We start from the raw sequence: 14769 nt of genomic DNA, 5'->3' as shown, positions 1-14769 counted from the left end.
TCGTCTCAATGAGCCGCCCGCCTGCTCGGGCTCTGCGTTTTGTTGTGTCGGTGAAGAAAAATCCACTGTATGGACCATCATCTAAATACCCCAGAGGAAGAACAAATGATAGGATTACAATTTTTGGAAATGTGTATTTCCTTTTCTATCTGGGTCATGAAAACTTTAACATTCATAATGACTGTCACTTCACAATGCTGAGCACTTGACACAAAAACAAAATCGCAACTTGCCTCAGTCCTATTTCTTTCAAAATCTGAGCGTGATTGTTCTGTTATCATGGTAAATCCCAACCGCCTCAGACCACAAAGCAAGTCCCTTTGTGTGACACAGCAGTGACTCATGGGAGGCTCCATGTTGTCTCATGTGCTCGAAGGCTGGATGATGTCCAAGCTGCTTAGCCCGAAGGCGGCCAAAACTTTCTCTTTCTATTCCGATTGCAGGGTAGACTGAGGATACCGCCCTGCATTAGGCTGACAGGAACAATTCCTCTGAGATCTCAGGCAACTGTACAGTGGCCTTATGAAAATTTTATTATATTGACCTTTTCTTCCTCGTGTGCTTTATATTTATTAGTGGGGGGGGGGGGGGGGAGTGCAGAGAAGCTTCTGTGCTGAAATTAATAAATAACTCATTTTTCAGATGCTGATGTTGTCACTTTTACAGCTCAAGTAAAGAAATTGGAGGGGAAAAAAATTCTGTCCTGCAATCAATAAGGAAGCTGTCATGGCGCCATTGATTGCTTTTAATTTAAAGCAGTTTGAGCTCCTCAAAGATCTCTGTTTTCTCTTTGTGGCTTCAACCCTTTGTTAAATCCAGAGTAAATTTTAAGCAGGGCAGCTTGACACAGCAGGACAGTGATGGATGGGTGGGTTGATGGTGAGATTATGCAGGTGAGACAGCGCCAAGCCTTTTATCCCACGCTCTGTTCAGGGGGGGGAAAAAAAAAATCCAGCGGACTGTTCAGTTTGTGGGATCTTTCTGTGTGGGTTTGTAAACTTTTCGAGGAAAGTCCGAGCAGGGGAATCTTAAATGTTGGAAAATGGTAAGTTGTGAGCACTGTGGTGTCATGACGGCTCCAACACAGAAAACATAAGCAATCCCTACTGGTATTTCTCTTGATCTCTCCATTTTGCTTCTTTGCTTTTCCCCCCGAATTTCTCTGCAGTGTTCAGCAGAGAGAAATCATACATTGAAAGAAGAAAATATTTTTTTCCCCCTCCTGCCAGCATTTATTCAGTAAGACCTGCTAGCGTGCACTAATTAAATGAGAGTAATTAACTTGAGTGAAACCCAACACATCAAGCTCAAGAATGCACAGGATGAGGCGGCCACACAGTGGCTTTTTGTCGCTGTGCTTGGCGATTACCAGCAGTGGTTCGGATTGCCTGCAGAAGGATTTGCAAACAGCAGGAGAAAGAGGATAAAGAAGGAAAAAAAACCCCACCAAGAATAAAAGGCAAGGTTCTGGGCTTTCTTACAGTCATGACCACACTGGGAATTGACCGATCGGGCTTGGGTGGGCAAAGTGAGTTGGGTCAGAACTAATCCTGAACTAAAGAAGCTTCTCCTCTGTTGCTGGAGCATGGTAGATGAGGGGACGCCTGCAATCTCGGGGTCAGGGCAGACAACTTCATGGATTCGGTCTGCTCGGTTGTAAAAGTCAAGTTAAGGGGCACAAATAAGACCGTGAAAAGCCCACTGGTCTGTGAATGCACAGAAAACAATTGCTTTCTGCTTGTTTTTCGGGCTTTTATTTGTTTCGCTTCCATGTTTAGTTTGCACTGTTTGCGTGCGGGGAATTCAACCCGTGCAATTCACCGTGAGTTGGGTGGGTTTGTTTCAGGAAATGGAGGGCGGCGTAAATGAGCTAATGTGGTGTGGTATAGGCCAAATCACACTTGCAACAGAATGGGAGTGAGTTAAGTCGAAATCGTTTCCCCCCCGATACAAATTTCTCAATTACCACCCGGTTCCAGGTTGCTGAGGCTCCATGAAGGTGAAAAAGAAACACTTCAAGGCTGTCCATGTGTGCTAAAGCTCCAACTGTGCAGCCATACTGCTATTATTTTTCAGAGCCAGGAGCGATCTGACCACAAGGTAGCTGAACCTTTGCTGCATAAAACCATCAGACCTTTGAGGGAGTTCTTAAGTTAACACCAAGGAGAGGCCAGGCTGAGGAATTTTTCTGGTATAGACGACACCTTGAAGAATTGTCACTGAAATTTGCAGGAAAATCTAATAAAACAGCTATTATTTGTTGTTTTGTGCCCACCAAAAATAGCCGACGTAGCAACTGGATGGTGAGCTCAGTGGAGCATTTAACAGCCAAAGAGGACAATATTTCCCTCGGGAAATGTTGAAGTACAATGCTGAGCTTAACGGAGAGTACATTTTAGACTTCAGGTCTCCTGCCAGCCATGTGCCAAATCCATACAATGCCCTGTATCTCCAGATGGATGAATGGATGGATGGACGTCCTTATAACAGGACGATGTCTAAGTCTTCAGTCCTGTTAACACTTGAGTGGGAGAATGTGCATGTTCTCCCTGTATATGTAGGACTGATCAACTAGCTTTTTTGATTATGTTCTAAAACCTGCACATTATTTCGATCACTTTCTTGGGTGTTCATGTCAACAGGACAATCTGAACTCGGGAATCAGAATCAGAAAGAGCTCAATCTGACTTTATCAAGAGTGCGAGATTGATGATTGAGATATAATTTACTATGGGTGTGATAACTTGATGTTTAGAACAATAGTTAATGTTCTGCAAACACACACAAATGACAATTGATTAACACAAATGTAGAATATAAATTTTTTTATCTTTATTTTAGTGCGTCTGCATTTTAAGAATAAGAGCTGACTTGGACAGAAATATTTACCTTTGTGGTTGGATGAGTAGATGGACCATTAACAAGTGAACGTAAAATGCATATGTCTGCACATTTTGGAGAGCCTTTAAAGCTTTCTGCCAGTGTTGTCTGTAGGCTGATCGGATGATCCAATAAGAGTCCTGTCTGAACACAGCGGAATGCTGAGGGGGAGTAAGACACTGTGCCTGAGGGCCTCTGCCTCAGCCTCTAATGAGAGAGGAGCAAGGTAGGAGCAAGTCCTCCGCTTCACATGGAGCACAACAGGCGACTGGTTAACCCTCCTCTTTCTGTTCTGAGCATACTCAGCTACAACCTCTGCTCTCCTCCTCCTGTTCTCCCCTGCAGTCCCAACCTCACTTCTCCACAGAGGAAAGACTTAGTCCTGCAGACTGACTGTGACTGCTTGTACTTTAATATACAGAGCTTCTCTGTGCAAGTCTCCCAGGTTACCACCCCCCTTTGTGTGAAAGCTTATGATTGTCTCAGCAAGTCAGCTACCATACCTACAACACTGTGCATGCTCCTTCAGTTTCTGATGGCTGCACCAGGATCCCTCAAACCAGCCAGAGTAGCAGATTTCCGTGATGTATAAGACATACAGTCAAAAGCCAAGGGGCTGTGACTACACTCAGTCTGTCTTGAGCATCATAAGCAACCAACTACTAATTACCTCAAGTGCTGCTGCACTTTGCTCCTGCTTATAAAGCAATCTAAAGACTCATCTGACGAAAACAGACCAAAAGCTGGACCCTGCGACGAGGGGGAAGCATAGAGCAGAGCTTTCAACCTCGATCCCAGGGCGTAAATTACATAACAATATAGTAAAATATTCATGACACACCATGGGGACGGAATCCTTGCTGCTCTGAAGTGCTGAGCAAACACTTTGCCCTCAGCCACTCTAAGACTATGAGGAGGATGAGGAAAAGCCTGCAAAGTAAGGCGCTGGAAAAACAATCCCAAGTGCAAGGATGCAAACAAATTGGGTTCCAAAAAGAAAGAAAGAAAAAAAGATATGCTGGTGCTACATTATTGTGAGATTGCTGGTTTTCATATGTGTGCTTTCTGGATCTTGGGTCTTCAATGCAATAACCTTTACACAATGAAATATTGCATTTCCGTCGATGAATCACTGACCAGCTCATGTAGCAGTGTAACAACACGTTTACTGATACTCTGTCAAAACCGACAGCATTTGATACATTGCCCATAATCCTAACTCCTAGACCATTTATGATCCCTCCATTTTAAATACCGTTTCATCCAACTGTGGCTTGCGGGGCGCTGGAGCTGAACCCAGCCGATGCTTGGGAGAGGTGAGGTTATAGTCTGGACAGTTTGCTCGATCATCACAGAGCTCACATGCACATTGTTAGAGGAAACCAAAGTACCTGGAGAAAAAACAGACACAGGGAAGACATGCAAGCTCTGCATAGAGACTCATACCTACCGCACCTCTGACTTGTACCTTGAACCAGATCACTGTGTAGCCATTTCTGATATTTAGATTCCAAGCTGCTACAGTGCCCCCCGGGATTCTTTTTTCTAGCAATATAACATTTGTAACATCAGTTTCGGAGTAGAGCCAAAAACACCCAGCAATGTAGAACAACTGCCAGATATTTAAATTTAATGTTATTATGGAAACACTCATACCTGCATATTTTATAGTTGAATATGAACACTGACCTGCTCCTTTCGGACCATTCACCTCATATTGTGTATGTCGCCCTTTTGTTTGTCCATCGACACCAAACAGCAATGTTCAGCGTAGTGCGGTAGCTTTCCATCAGAACCAGTTTTAAGGTTTGCAGCAACTTGAGCAACAGTATCTGACCTCATTTAATCTGGCCACATTTAATGTGGCAGTGTCCCTCGAGCACGATCACCACTTTTACATCCTTTAAATACTCTTATTAGATGCTGACCGCGGTAGACCAGCACACCTTCACTTCATAGAACTTGTTTTGCAGATGCTCTGATTCAGCTGTCCTGCAAGAAAATTCACTGAACCATTTTCCTGCTTCTAACACACACAGTTTGCCTAATTTGTAATAGTAAACAAGAGATAATCCGTGTTTTTAGTTCACCTGTCAGTGGTCTTGATATTAAAGTAGTTTTTTATGTTCCTAGTATTACTAATGGTTTTTAATTATCAGTGTAATCAACGGATCAAAGCTTTTCTTGCACAAGTTCTAACTGCATGCTTGCAAAAAAAAAATATGTTGACCTCCGCTCATTTTCCTCCAGCAAGATTAGATGAGATGGAAATGGCTGATTGTTCTTCAAAAGATGACGTGGACATTACATTGATCTTTTTATAGAAAAGGATGACAATGTGAGGGTGAAGTGCAAACTGTGCAGAACCTTGTTCCTGCTGCAAGAGTGTACGTTGTTTCCAGAAAGCTTTGTTGCCAGGTTTACATTTTCAAAACAAACATGAATGACTTTGTATGTGTCGTACTTATGTGATTGTTATGTAGGTATGGATGATTTTATCCCAAATAATATGACAATGAATCAGTTTGTTTGTTTTTACAATAATGACACAATTTTGAGTGTGATCGTATTTAATGTTATGAAAACCTATATTTTGTCTTCAACTAGTGAGTAAAAATTAAGAAATAATTTGTTCCCTTCTGCATTTTACCAAAAAAATATTCCCAAATGTTCTCTTAATATATTTGGCAAATATGCACTAACAAAAAGTATAACAATTACCTTTTCTCTCAAACTAATCAATGTACCATAGGATGTAAAATGCATTGCCATTTTTTTGGCTAACTCATATCATTGAACCAAAAAAAGCAATTGGTATCAGTTTAAATTCAGGCAGGCAGCTCAGGGGAGGAAAAGAAACAATTTGGAGTCTGAAAAAAGGTGCTCACAACTTTGAAAGTCATTATAAGTGGTGAGCAGTAAAACCCTCCTCACTTCTCTTGGGAGGCCTACTTATGGTTTTATGCGACTTTAATGATGGAGAAAAGAGCCAGAACCCGCCGAGCCACACTGTGTGAAACTACACTTAGCTTAACTTATTAGCCGGTATCCATATGGCAGCGAATACAATGATATGCCACACTGTGAAATTTAAATAGTAGATATAGTGACAGGTATTCAATAGAAAATCACACTGAAATAGTATTCAGGCAAATGTCATAATATACAAATCAATGCATTCTCTTTCTCTCTTTTTACACAAACTCTCTTTTCTCCAACTTAACTCATCTTTTTCCACCTCAGCTAGTGATTACCTGCATTTTCAACACTTCACTTTGGACAGCTGCCAGAAATTGAGTATAATATTGTACCCGAGTCACTAAGAACTCTATGCATATCCACTTCCACTGAGAGAAAATGAAAACTTGGCCAACGTAATGACCAACGCTGGGTAGCATCCATCTAGTTTGCACTTTAAAAGCACTAGAAGCTTTAAACATTTTGCAGGTTCTTTTTTTTTTTTTTTTGCAACTATAATTCAATGCCTTGCAGGGATTTCAATCTTCCACTTCCTTATGTTTTTGCCTGTCATTATATACCATCAAGAGACAGATTGACAGCCACAAAAGCCTTTCTTCTTTTCCTGTCTGTATCCAATTTGGGGTTGCAATGGGCTGAAGTCGTATCCAGCTGATTAAAAAGTCCCACACTACAGGTAGTTTAGATTCACCGACTACTCTCCTATTTATTTGGACTGTGGAAAAAAGCCAAGGTATCAAGAGAAAATCCACAAACATGCAAACTCCAAACAGGATGGCTCAAAGCCTGGGATCAAACCAGGGTCTTTTAAGTGTGAGGTCAGAGTGGTAACCACTGCATCACAGTTCTGCCTCTCGTGAGCACTGTATTTAACCAAAGTTGCCCGCAATAAAAACAATAAAAAAAAATAAAAAAAATGTATTTGTGGCAAAACGGTGCATGGTGGATGGTAGACGTGATGGGAGAAAATTGAGCACAGTGGGAACATTTTGTTTACATCATTAAATTCATTCGCAAAACAGATTAAATCCTGAAGGAAAAATTAAAACAAACAAGGGCACAACAAGGAAGAGTGTGTATCTGGTACTCTGCGATTCACCGAAATACGAGTACAGCACCGACCTCATGCATATGCAATATCTTTTTGTGACCTAATGCAATGTTAATATTATTCAAAATATTAAAGCCAGAGTTGTGCTTTTCACCTGGGGCCACTTCTGGGCTTCATCCAAATTACATTGCCATGGCTCCTTGTTTCCCTATCAGTGTGATTCATGAAAAATTGTTCTGGCTGTCGAGTGCAAAACCAAAGATAAGTTGATTAAAAGCTTTAAAGGCTTCTTGGGTCTTTTCAATGTTCTTTCAATACACTAGAAACAAATATGCAAATCTGTGGTATTTCACTGTTATTGTGACTGACATTTGATGTACCATTAGGACAGTTGGTGTGTGCCAGAGAGCCTCAAGAGGTACAGCAACAAGAACAACGGCCAAAGGTTGCTATTATATTTGTCATTTAAAAATGTTTAGAAAAAATAATGATAAAAACTCCTGACTGGTAGTTCGAGCGAGCATGTTTTATTTGGAGTCAGCATTTTTATTGCTGAATTTGTTAGTACCAAATTTAAATTATCCTTAGGGAAAAAACAATACATGACACTGTTATAAAGACCTGCCAGATTTATAATTGAAGCCTGTAACTTGCACAAGAAGAGAATATCTGTTAACCACTGTATGTGATGTGGATGGTGATGTGTAAAACGATAAGGAAATCGAGCATTCAACCATAAGTAATTACATGCAATGTGGTTCAAGCCTTGTGAGGGAGGCTCTTCCTCCCATACTTTCAAAACCCCTGAATGAGCGAAAAATCAGTTGAAGGCAATAAAGTCAGAGATCCTTTCCTTCCTTCAGATATACTATGAGATGCCTGTTTGTTTTATGCACGGTTGAGAAGGTTTATGAGCAGATCTCTATGTTTCTTTATCTAATCAGAGATTATTCGACTGTCTGTTGCCTTCATGTAGTCTGTTTTCTTTCCTGCGAAGCTGCCACAACACCTCCAAAAGTCTTCATTACCACTGGTGCTTTTTCCATAAAACCTGTCCTCACAACATGCTATTGTTTCAAACAACCATGAAATGTGGCGGAAATGTTTCACCCGTATCTGAGATAAGACTTGCAGATACTTTGTAGATCTGACATGATGTGACCTTTATATGTGGAGATGGAGCTCGCTGTGCTTTTTGCCCGTTAACCGATGACAATCCACCACCGGAGGTGGATGCATTTGCACATACTCCATTACCTAAAAGCCTTTTCTCTCCATCTGATCCCACTCCTGCTGCAGAGTTAGATAGGAGCAGCTCATGGTTATTCTGCAACAGTGCTGTGATATGTATCACATTCTCAACTAATAGCTGCTCCCAGTACCTCTCGCCACATGTAGCTTGTCAAGGGTGGACTGAAAATTGTAGGCTTCTAAGCCTTTGATGCATTTGTAACCAGTCCAAGATAACTTTCTACAGCAGATGATGAAATCCACACACAACTGTTACGACAACTTCAATGCCCTGTTTCCTGAAACTTCTCTTGTGAACTTGTTCGTCCATTTCCGAAATCAAAGTCTATGTGTCAGATTTCTCTTGTTTCCAATGGATTCGGAGGAGGGAGGTTTTCGGCAGCAGCCATCTTTGGAATTGCTCAGGGTTAAGTGGAGGTGTCCTATAACATTCTCCCCTGGTCTTTAGTGGGATTTGCCAGGTTGTTCTCAAGGCTCTGACAAGGCGGTTCAAGCTCACTGAACAAATACCTGTAAGGCATCTGCTCTGACTCTGAACCTCCAAGGTGAATAATTTGTCCGCCATTTCTGTCCATCAGAAGCCCATCAGAGTCTGAGTTGCACTCCACTCTCACAGAGCTCTTTCTTTTGTCCAAGAACACTGTGTTTTGGCCCGTGCTACTCCATGCCCTTTTGAGCAGGGGGGAAAAAAAAGGGAAAAATAATTTGTTCCCACTGCAGGATTTGGCATGCTGTTTTTGGAACACACAATAACTCATGGGCAAAATCCTTCCCAAACAGAGTGTTGCCAATTAGCTGTGTGAAGATGTCTCACAAGCCTGTGAGTGGACAGGCCCTCCTCTGGTGAGTTGTGTGCCCTCCACATGGACTCCTGGCAGCCACCGCCACAGCCATGTGTGGTGGAAAATCTGTGGTGGTAAAGGACGATGCTCTCACATAAGGAGTAGTTTTAGTTTTTATGACGTTTGATGGCTTGTCATTGCACTCGGAACTGTGTGTAGGTTCTTGATAGTTACCCTTGCAGTGGTGGTGGAGCTAAATAGAGATACAGTAATGCCAACACCCAAAATATTTGTCGCTTGGCGAAAAGCCAAATTACACTTTAGAACAGAAGGTCTCAGCTGAATAAGAATGTGTGATGCTCTCCCCATAGACAGAATCCTAACAGATGAACACCTTGTTAAAGCCTGAATACAATCACAGGAAGTAAACGGCTCATGTTAGAAATAACTACACAACATCATGATGTGTTCAGCATCACCACATATCTATTATTTGTCATTTAATTTAGCATGCATACAACCGATGAAGATTTATTGTCCACATATATGTATATTTTCAACAAGTTTCACCTTTGTGGCAAACTGTAAAGATGTGAAGCAAACTGTGCATTGTTTCTGCACAATCATAACAATTCCACTCACACAAATGGAATATACAGATCATATTAGCACTGACTGTTTATAAAAGCACAGCTCACCTATCTGCATAAGTTCACTGCCCACATTTTTTGGGGGCTCTCAAGCTGCATTTAAAATGTTCAATAAACTATCAAGCTATCACTCAAACGGGACTCCACAAACAATTGATCATACTTTATTGGTTTTTGAACGTCTTCTGAAGCCAACAACCACTGATGCTGCCGGAGGTCAACAGTTACTATCGAAACAACTGGATGAATGGCACCGTCTTGAACACACGTCTACCATGTTTCTTTACAGTTTGAATCTGAAATCTCGAGCTCCACTGCACAAGGAGTTTAACAATAACAAAACAGAATGATGCATTTTGAAATTATTTTCCTGCAACTTCTTGAAACACGTTTAATAACGTTTAATAACGCTAACAGTGGATCGTGGTTGACACATTGATCACCTCTGCTGTAGACACTACTTGTATTTTTCTTGTAACTATCCAACCCTAACCCTATTGTGTATATTTTATCAAGCACAACCTTTCTTCTTCATCTTCCTAAATTTGAATACATTTGTGAAAGTAACAACACATTTTATAATCAAATCTGTAAAGGTAGATTTGTCTGTTCTCCGTGTTAAAATGTAACATCTCAAACAGACATTTTATTTTGCCAGTGATTAGCAAGAAGACATTAAATGAAAAGCTTTGAAGTCCAGAGTTGGCTGGTTGTGTTTTATATACACACTAATGCAGTCACTGACATGTGCACCTCAGGAGTGCTTAAAAAAACACACACACACAACAGAAAACTGACTTTTTTCCCTTGTGTTTAGTATCTGTGCTCCATTCTGAGAATAAACACAAAGGTGTCATGGACTTCAGTAGAAAGGCTGACTGTGAACTGCTGCAGAACTGCCTCCCACCATCTCAGACCATGTCTATATGTATAAAATACCAAGTGTCTTGCACCTTGACATGTGTCACGGGGTGTTGGAATTGCCGACCAAACCAGCCTGTGTTTGTCAGCATGCTTTTTTCTTCTGCAGTGTTGTGGAATGGAGAACGTGCCACGTGAGAGACATGTCAACAGCCCCCTTTTCGCTCACTGGTCAGGCTAATTAGATGGTGCACCCCCACCATTTCAAAGGTTGTGTGACAGGTCTGAGCACTCGAAGAAAGTGACTAAAATAAGTAGTTCGTCCACCTCTTTCTAAAGAGCAGTAAGGGTTTTGGGAGTGCAGCATTTATTCTGGTTGAGTTGTGACATATCAGTCAGGCTTCTTTATTTGGCACGTTGTACTATTCACACTCTTCCTCTCCACTGAGCAAGTCAGTTGCTTCTAAAATGGAAGCAGATAGGTGAGACATTATTGATACAATGCCTCCAGCAGGGAGACCAGGTTTCATTATCTCTCAGGCTCTTTTTAAAAGATGAAGTCAGTGTGAAGGGAACAAAGGTTACATATATAGTAATGCTCGGCTTTGCCCCACCAATGGAGACTCAGGCTGCATTCACTGCTTTTCACTAGTTGCTAAAAGCCTAATGGATGAGAAAATCTGAGTCAATTATACACATATATTATACACACACACAGTCATCAGAGGGTTAAAGAGATCCATTGCAAGGTTCATTTGATCTTAACGAAGGCTTGACGAATGGTTCTCTTCCACATTTACAGTGCAAAAGGTTACAACACAAAACCTATTTATTGTTTTTATAACTTAGTCAGCTTTTGTTGTTAATCTCATTACTTAGGACATTGTCCATGATATGTTTGGTTCTCATTGTGTTTGCAGGCATTGCTCCCTCACAGTCCTCAAGATCATTTCATAGACTATAGTCAGAGGTAGTTCAATGCACTTATGGTGCCATGCAGGATGTCCTTGAATTCATTATATGAAGGCAAGACTGAGGATTTCCTGTGAATTAAAGTCATTAGTGAGTAAACTGATGGTATAACAATCAGCAGAAAAAAATGTCCCAGATGAATGTAATTTAGGCTGGTGAAGAAAATGAAAAGGTCATACGAAGGGCAACGATACAATGAACTCGATTTAGTGATAATGTGATTGTAGTTTTTTATGTCAGTAACTTCACCAGTTTGATATTAGCACCATATAGAAAAATACATTTACCACAGTCTCCATGAAAATGAATTGGCATTGCACAGTCCTACAAATCAAATCCATGTTGCATTATTTCATTTGAGGTCTGGAGTAATCTGGAGAGAACGGGTTAAAAAAAAAAAAAAAAACCCACAGCAGGATTCATCAGCATCAAAACAACAGAGACAAAACATCAACATGCAGACAGATCTTAGGCTAAAAGTACGTCCATGTCTATCTTAAGCAACTATTGCATCACAGGTAATCTACATACAGTCACATATGTATATTACTTGCAGCCGGACTTCTCCAATGCCAGGAGTTCATTCAGGATAATAGGGTGCACGTCATCCGGGAAACATGAGTTGAGTGATATAGTAACAGAACTGCTTTGAACGATGCTAAAGCTACAAAGTTGTTCACAGAGCAGGACAGGAAGAGCAGGCAGCTCTGTTTTCATGAATGAATTTTCAAGCCCATTTGCACCACAGCAGTCTATCGCTATATTACTAATTATATAATAAAATGACTGATTTGTTACTGTCAAAGGTAATGTTGTCGTTAATTACAACACTGTTCATGACCTTAATAGTTTACTTAGAAATGGCTATAGAAATAAGAATAATGTGACATATTCTATATTTGTCAAACAAAAACTACCATTCGCTCTTAATAGAATTGCTGAACCGCAACAGTGTGAAATGAGCAGTGTGTTTATCTGATGTAATGTGATGGAATGTAATTTGCTGGTAAAACAGAGATATGAGTGTGTTCATACTGTTTCCATTTGAGAGTCTGTGATGTTGCTGAGCATGTGTTTCAGGAAATATAATAGTAGATAGCCACACTGCAGAAAAAGTAAAGTAGGAAGTGTGTGCTTGTAGAAAACAAACTGACCTTGAAGAGACGCAAGATGTTGGCGACCATGATTGACACGGAGCTGGCAGAAGCACCAATCACTCCCACCACTCGCTCAGGCTTAGTGATGATGGGCGGCCCTCCGCTGAGACACTTGACATCAGTTGAGTCTTTCTCAATCAATGCCTGAACAAATGTCAGCGACTGTTCCAGAGCATGGGTGTCCCGGGAGCAGGTGTCCAGGATACGTGCCCCCAGGGTGATATTAGGTAGCAACTCATTGTCATTGTTAATACGATCCAGAGCAAATAACATGGCCTCCAGCCTGTGGATCCCCTTCTCCTTCTTCAACTCTCCACAGGCCTTCCCGTCGTTCCCTCTGGCGTGCACCGGGAACAGCCCACCTAGAGATATGTCCCCGTCGATGCGTATTGAGTTTAGGTGCGTGTGGCCGGGCATTTTGGGTTTGGCCGCCAAGCAAAGGAAGAAGTAACAAGCCAGCAGCGGCACCCAGCAGTGGATGCCTCTGTGGTAGCCAATCCATGCTCTCTCAAAGCCTCCTCGAAGAGTCATACTGAAAGGCTAAATCCGCATCCAAACACAAATTCAAGTCCTTTGAAAACAGAAGAGGTGTGCACACATATACCCACACAAACATACAAATGTCCTGGAGGATAACCACAGTATTTTTTTCTGAGTGCAGTTTGCCTTCAGAAGGCTCTTCTCATGGTTTCCAGCTCTGACACACCCGCAGTAATACTAATTATGCAGCTCCGCTCTCTTTATCTGTTACCCTTTCTTCTTTCCTCTTTGTGTTTCACTCTTCTTCTTCTTTTCGACACCTGAGAGCGCTGGTTGTAACTAAACAGTACAGAGTGTGCTGAAGGGGGAGTCCACGGAGAGCGTGCTCATAAGGCGAGAACAAAGCGAGAAAGCTTGCCTCTCTTCTCCGGTTCTCCAGAATCACTTGGGTGCATTTAGCTTTCCCCTTGGTCTGTCAAGGAGGCAGAGAGTCACAAGATGAGCCAGTGGGATCCACAGTGGGCCCCTGCAAAGGGAGAGAGGAGAGATGTGAGTCACTGAAGACACGGCAGAAGAAGCAACTCCTGAAAATAAAAAGAAATGCGAGAAAAAAAAATTCTCATTCATTCGCTTTCAGTGAGAGATGCTTTCTTGCCAGGCTTTGCCTTGTATTACTCTTAGTCATCAACAAAGCGTTGTCTCCTTTGAGACGAGATTCCATGTCATGCGCTCTCATAATGGCCGTCATATTCAGACGACAAAGCACGCATGCACTGTGCAGCCAAAGCTCTCGTCTAGTTTCAGGAACCTTAAATCGAAGTAAAAATAATACCTGGACTAAGCTTTCTGCACAGGAAATCTGCTCTGTGTTGCACCCATGCCTGAACTGCTTTCAGAGCTCTGCAATGAATTATTTCTATGTGCCTTGAGCATAACTGATTTACTGCTGCTTGGCACTGTTCCATAAGCCTCATAACGGCACACTGCTCTTTTCATGTACATCGTCTCCGGAGTGTTTTGCCGAAAGGTTATGAAATACAACACTAAATTAAAAGCAAAGGGTTCTGGTGATCGAAGAGACAATACTTTTCATTTATGGGGATATCCGGTGTTTGCACACCCAGTCATGCATACTGGCTAAAGCTTGTGTCTGTAGTTGTGCTGTGCGTGCGTGCGTGCGTGCGTGCGTGCGTGCGTGCGTGTGTGTGTGTGTGCGTGCGTGTTCTCTCAACAGTGGGCTGGCTGCCTCCACAATGCCAGACTAATAGAGCGATGGATCTGGACACAGTGGGAGAGACCTGCAGCTGTCTGTCTGTCTGTCTCTTTCTCAATTGACCATCACAAACCTACACACACACACGAGCGCTCGCACACACACACTCCCCTGTCAGGCTTTACTTCATGCTGTCTTTGTATGCTAACATACAAACCCCTGCTGTGATGTTGTCTCTCACAGAGGACACAAAGGGCGAAATTCTTTCAGAATCTCAGAGATGTGCTATAATTCAGCAGCCGTCAAGCCCTTCAGTTTGGAGCTTGTCTCAATAGGAATAGAGGTGCAGTGGAATGATGGTAATCGCGCCATTTTACTCTAATTTTGAAGTCATGTTTGTAGAGCCATCAGCAAAAGTGAAGCTGTCAAGAGATTGGCCACAAATCATAAATTATAGAGAGCTTTGCCATCTGCTGGCCACATGCGCGCCTTT

The 14769-nt window shown here is 41.9% G+C and overlaps 1 protein-coding gene across 1 annotated transcript in view; it reads right to left on the bottom strand.

Annotated features, from left to right (window-relative positions):
- Positions 1 to 13114, bottom strand: part of LOC308130942 (metabotropic glutamate receptor 4-like) — a gene marked incomplete at both ends in the record, with an annotated part of 151679 nt that extends 138565 nt beyond the window's left edge. The window contains one exon of the mRNA XM_080497474.1: positions 12581 to 13114. Within this exon, the coding sequence (XP_080353600.1) occupies positions 12581 to 13114 (534 nt within the window). The remainder of the gene's footprint in view (positions 1 to 12580) is intronic.
- Between the last annotated feature and the right edge of the window lie 1655 nt (positions 13115 to 14769).

The sequence above is a fragment of the Blennius ocellaris genome (genome assembly GCF_963422515.1).
Source record: "Blennius ocellaris genome assembly, chromosome: 5".
Lineage (NCBI taxonomy): Eukaryota > Metazoa > Chordata > Actinopteri > Blenniiformes > Blenniidae > Blennius > Blennius ocellaris.
The sequence above is the reverse complement of the archived record's forward strand: the minus strand, read 5'-3'. Positions and strand labels throughout refer to the sequence as shown.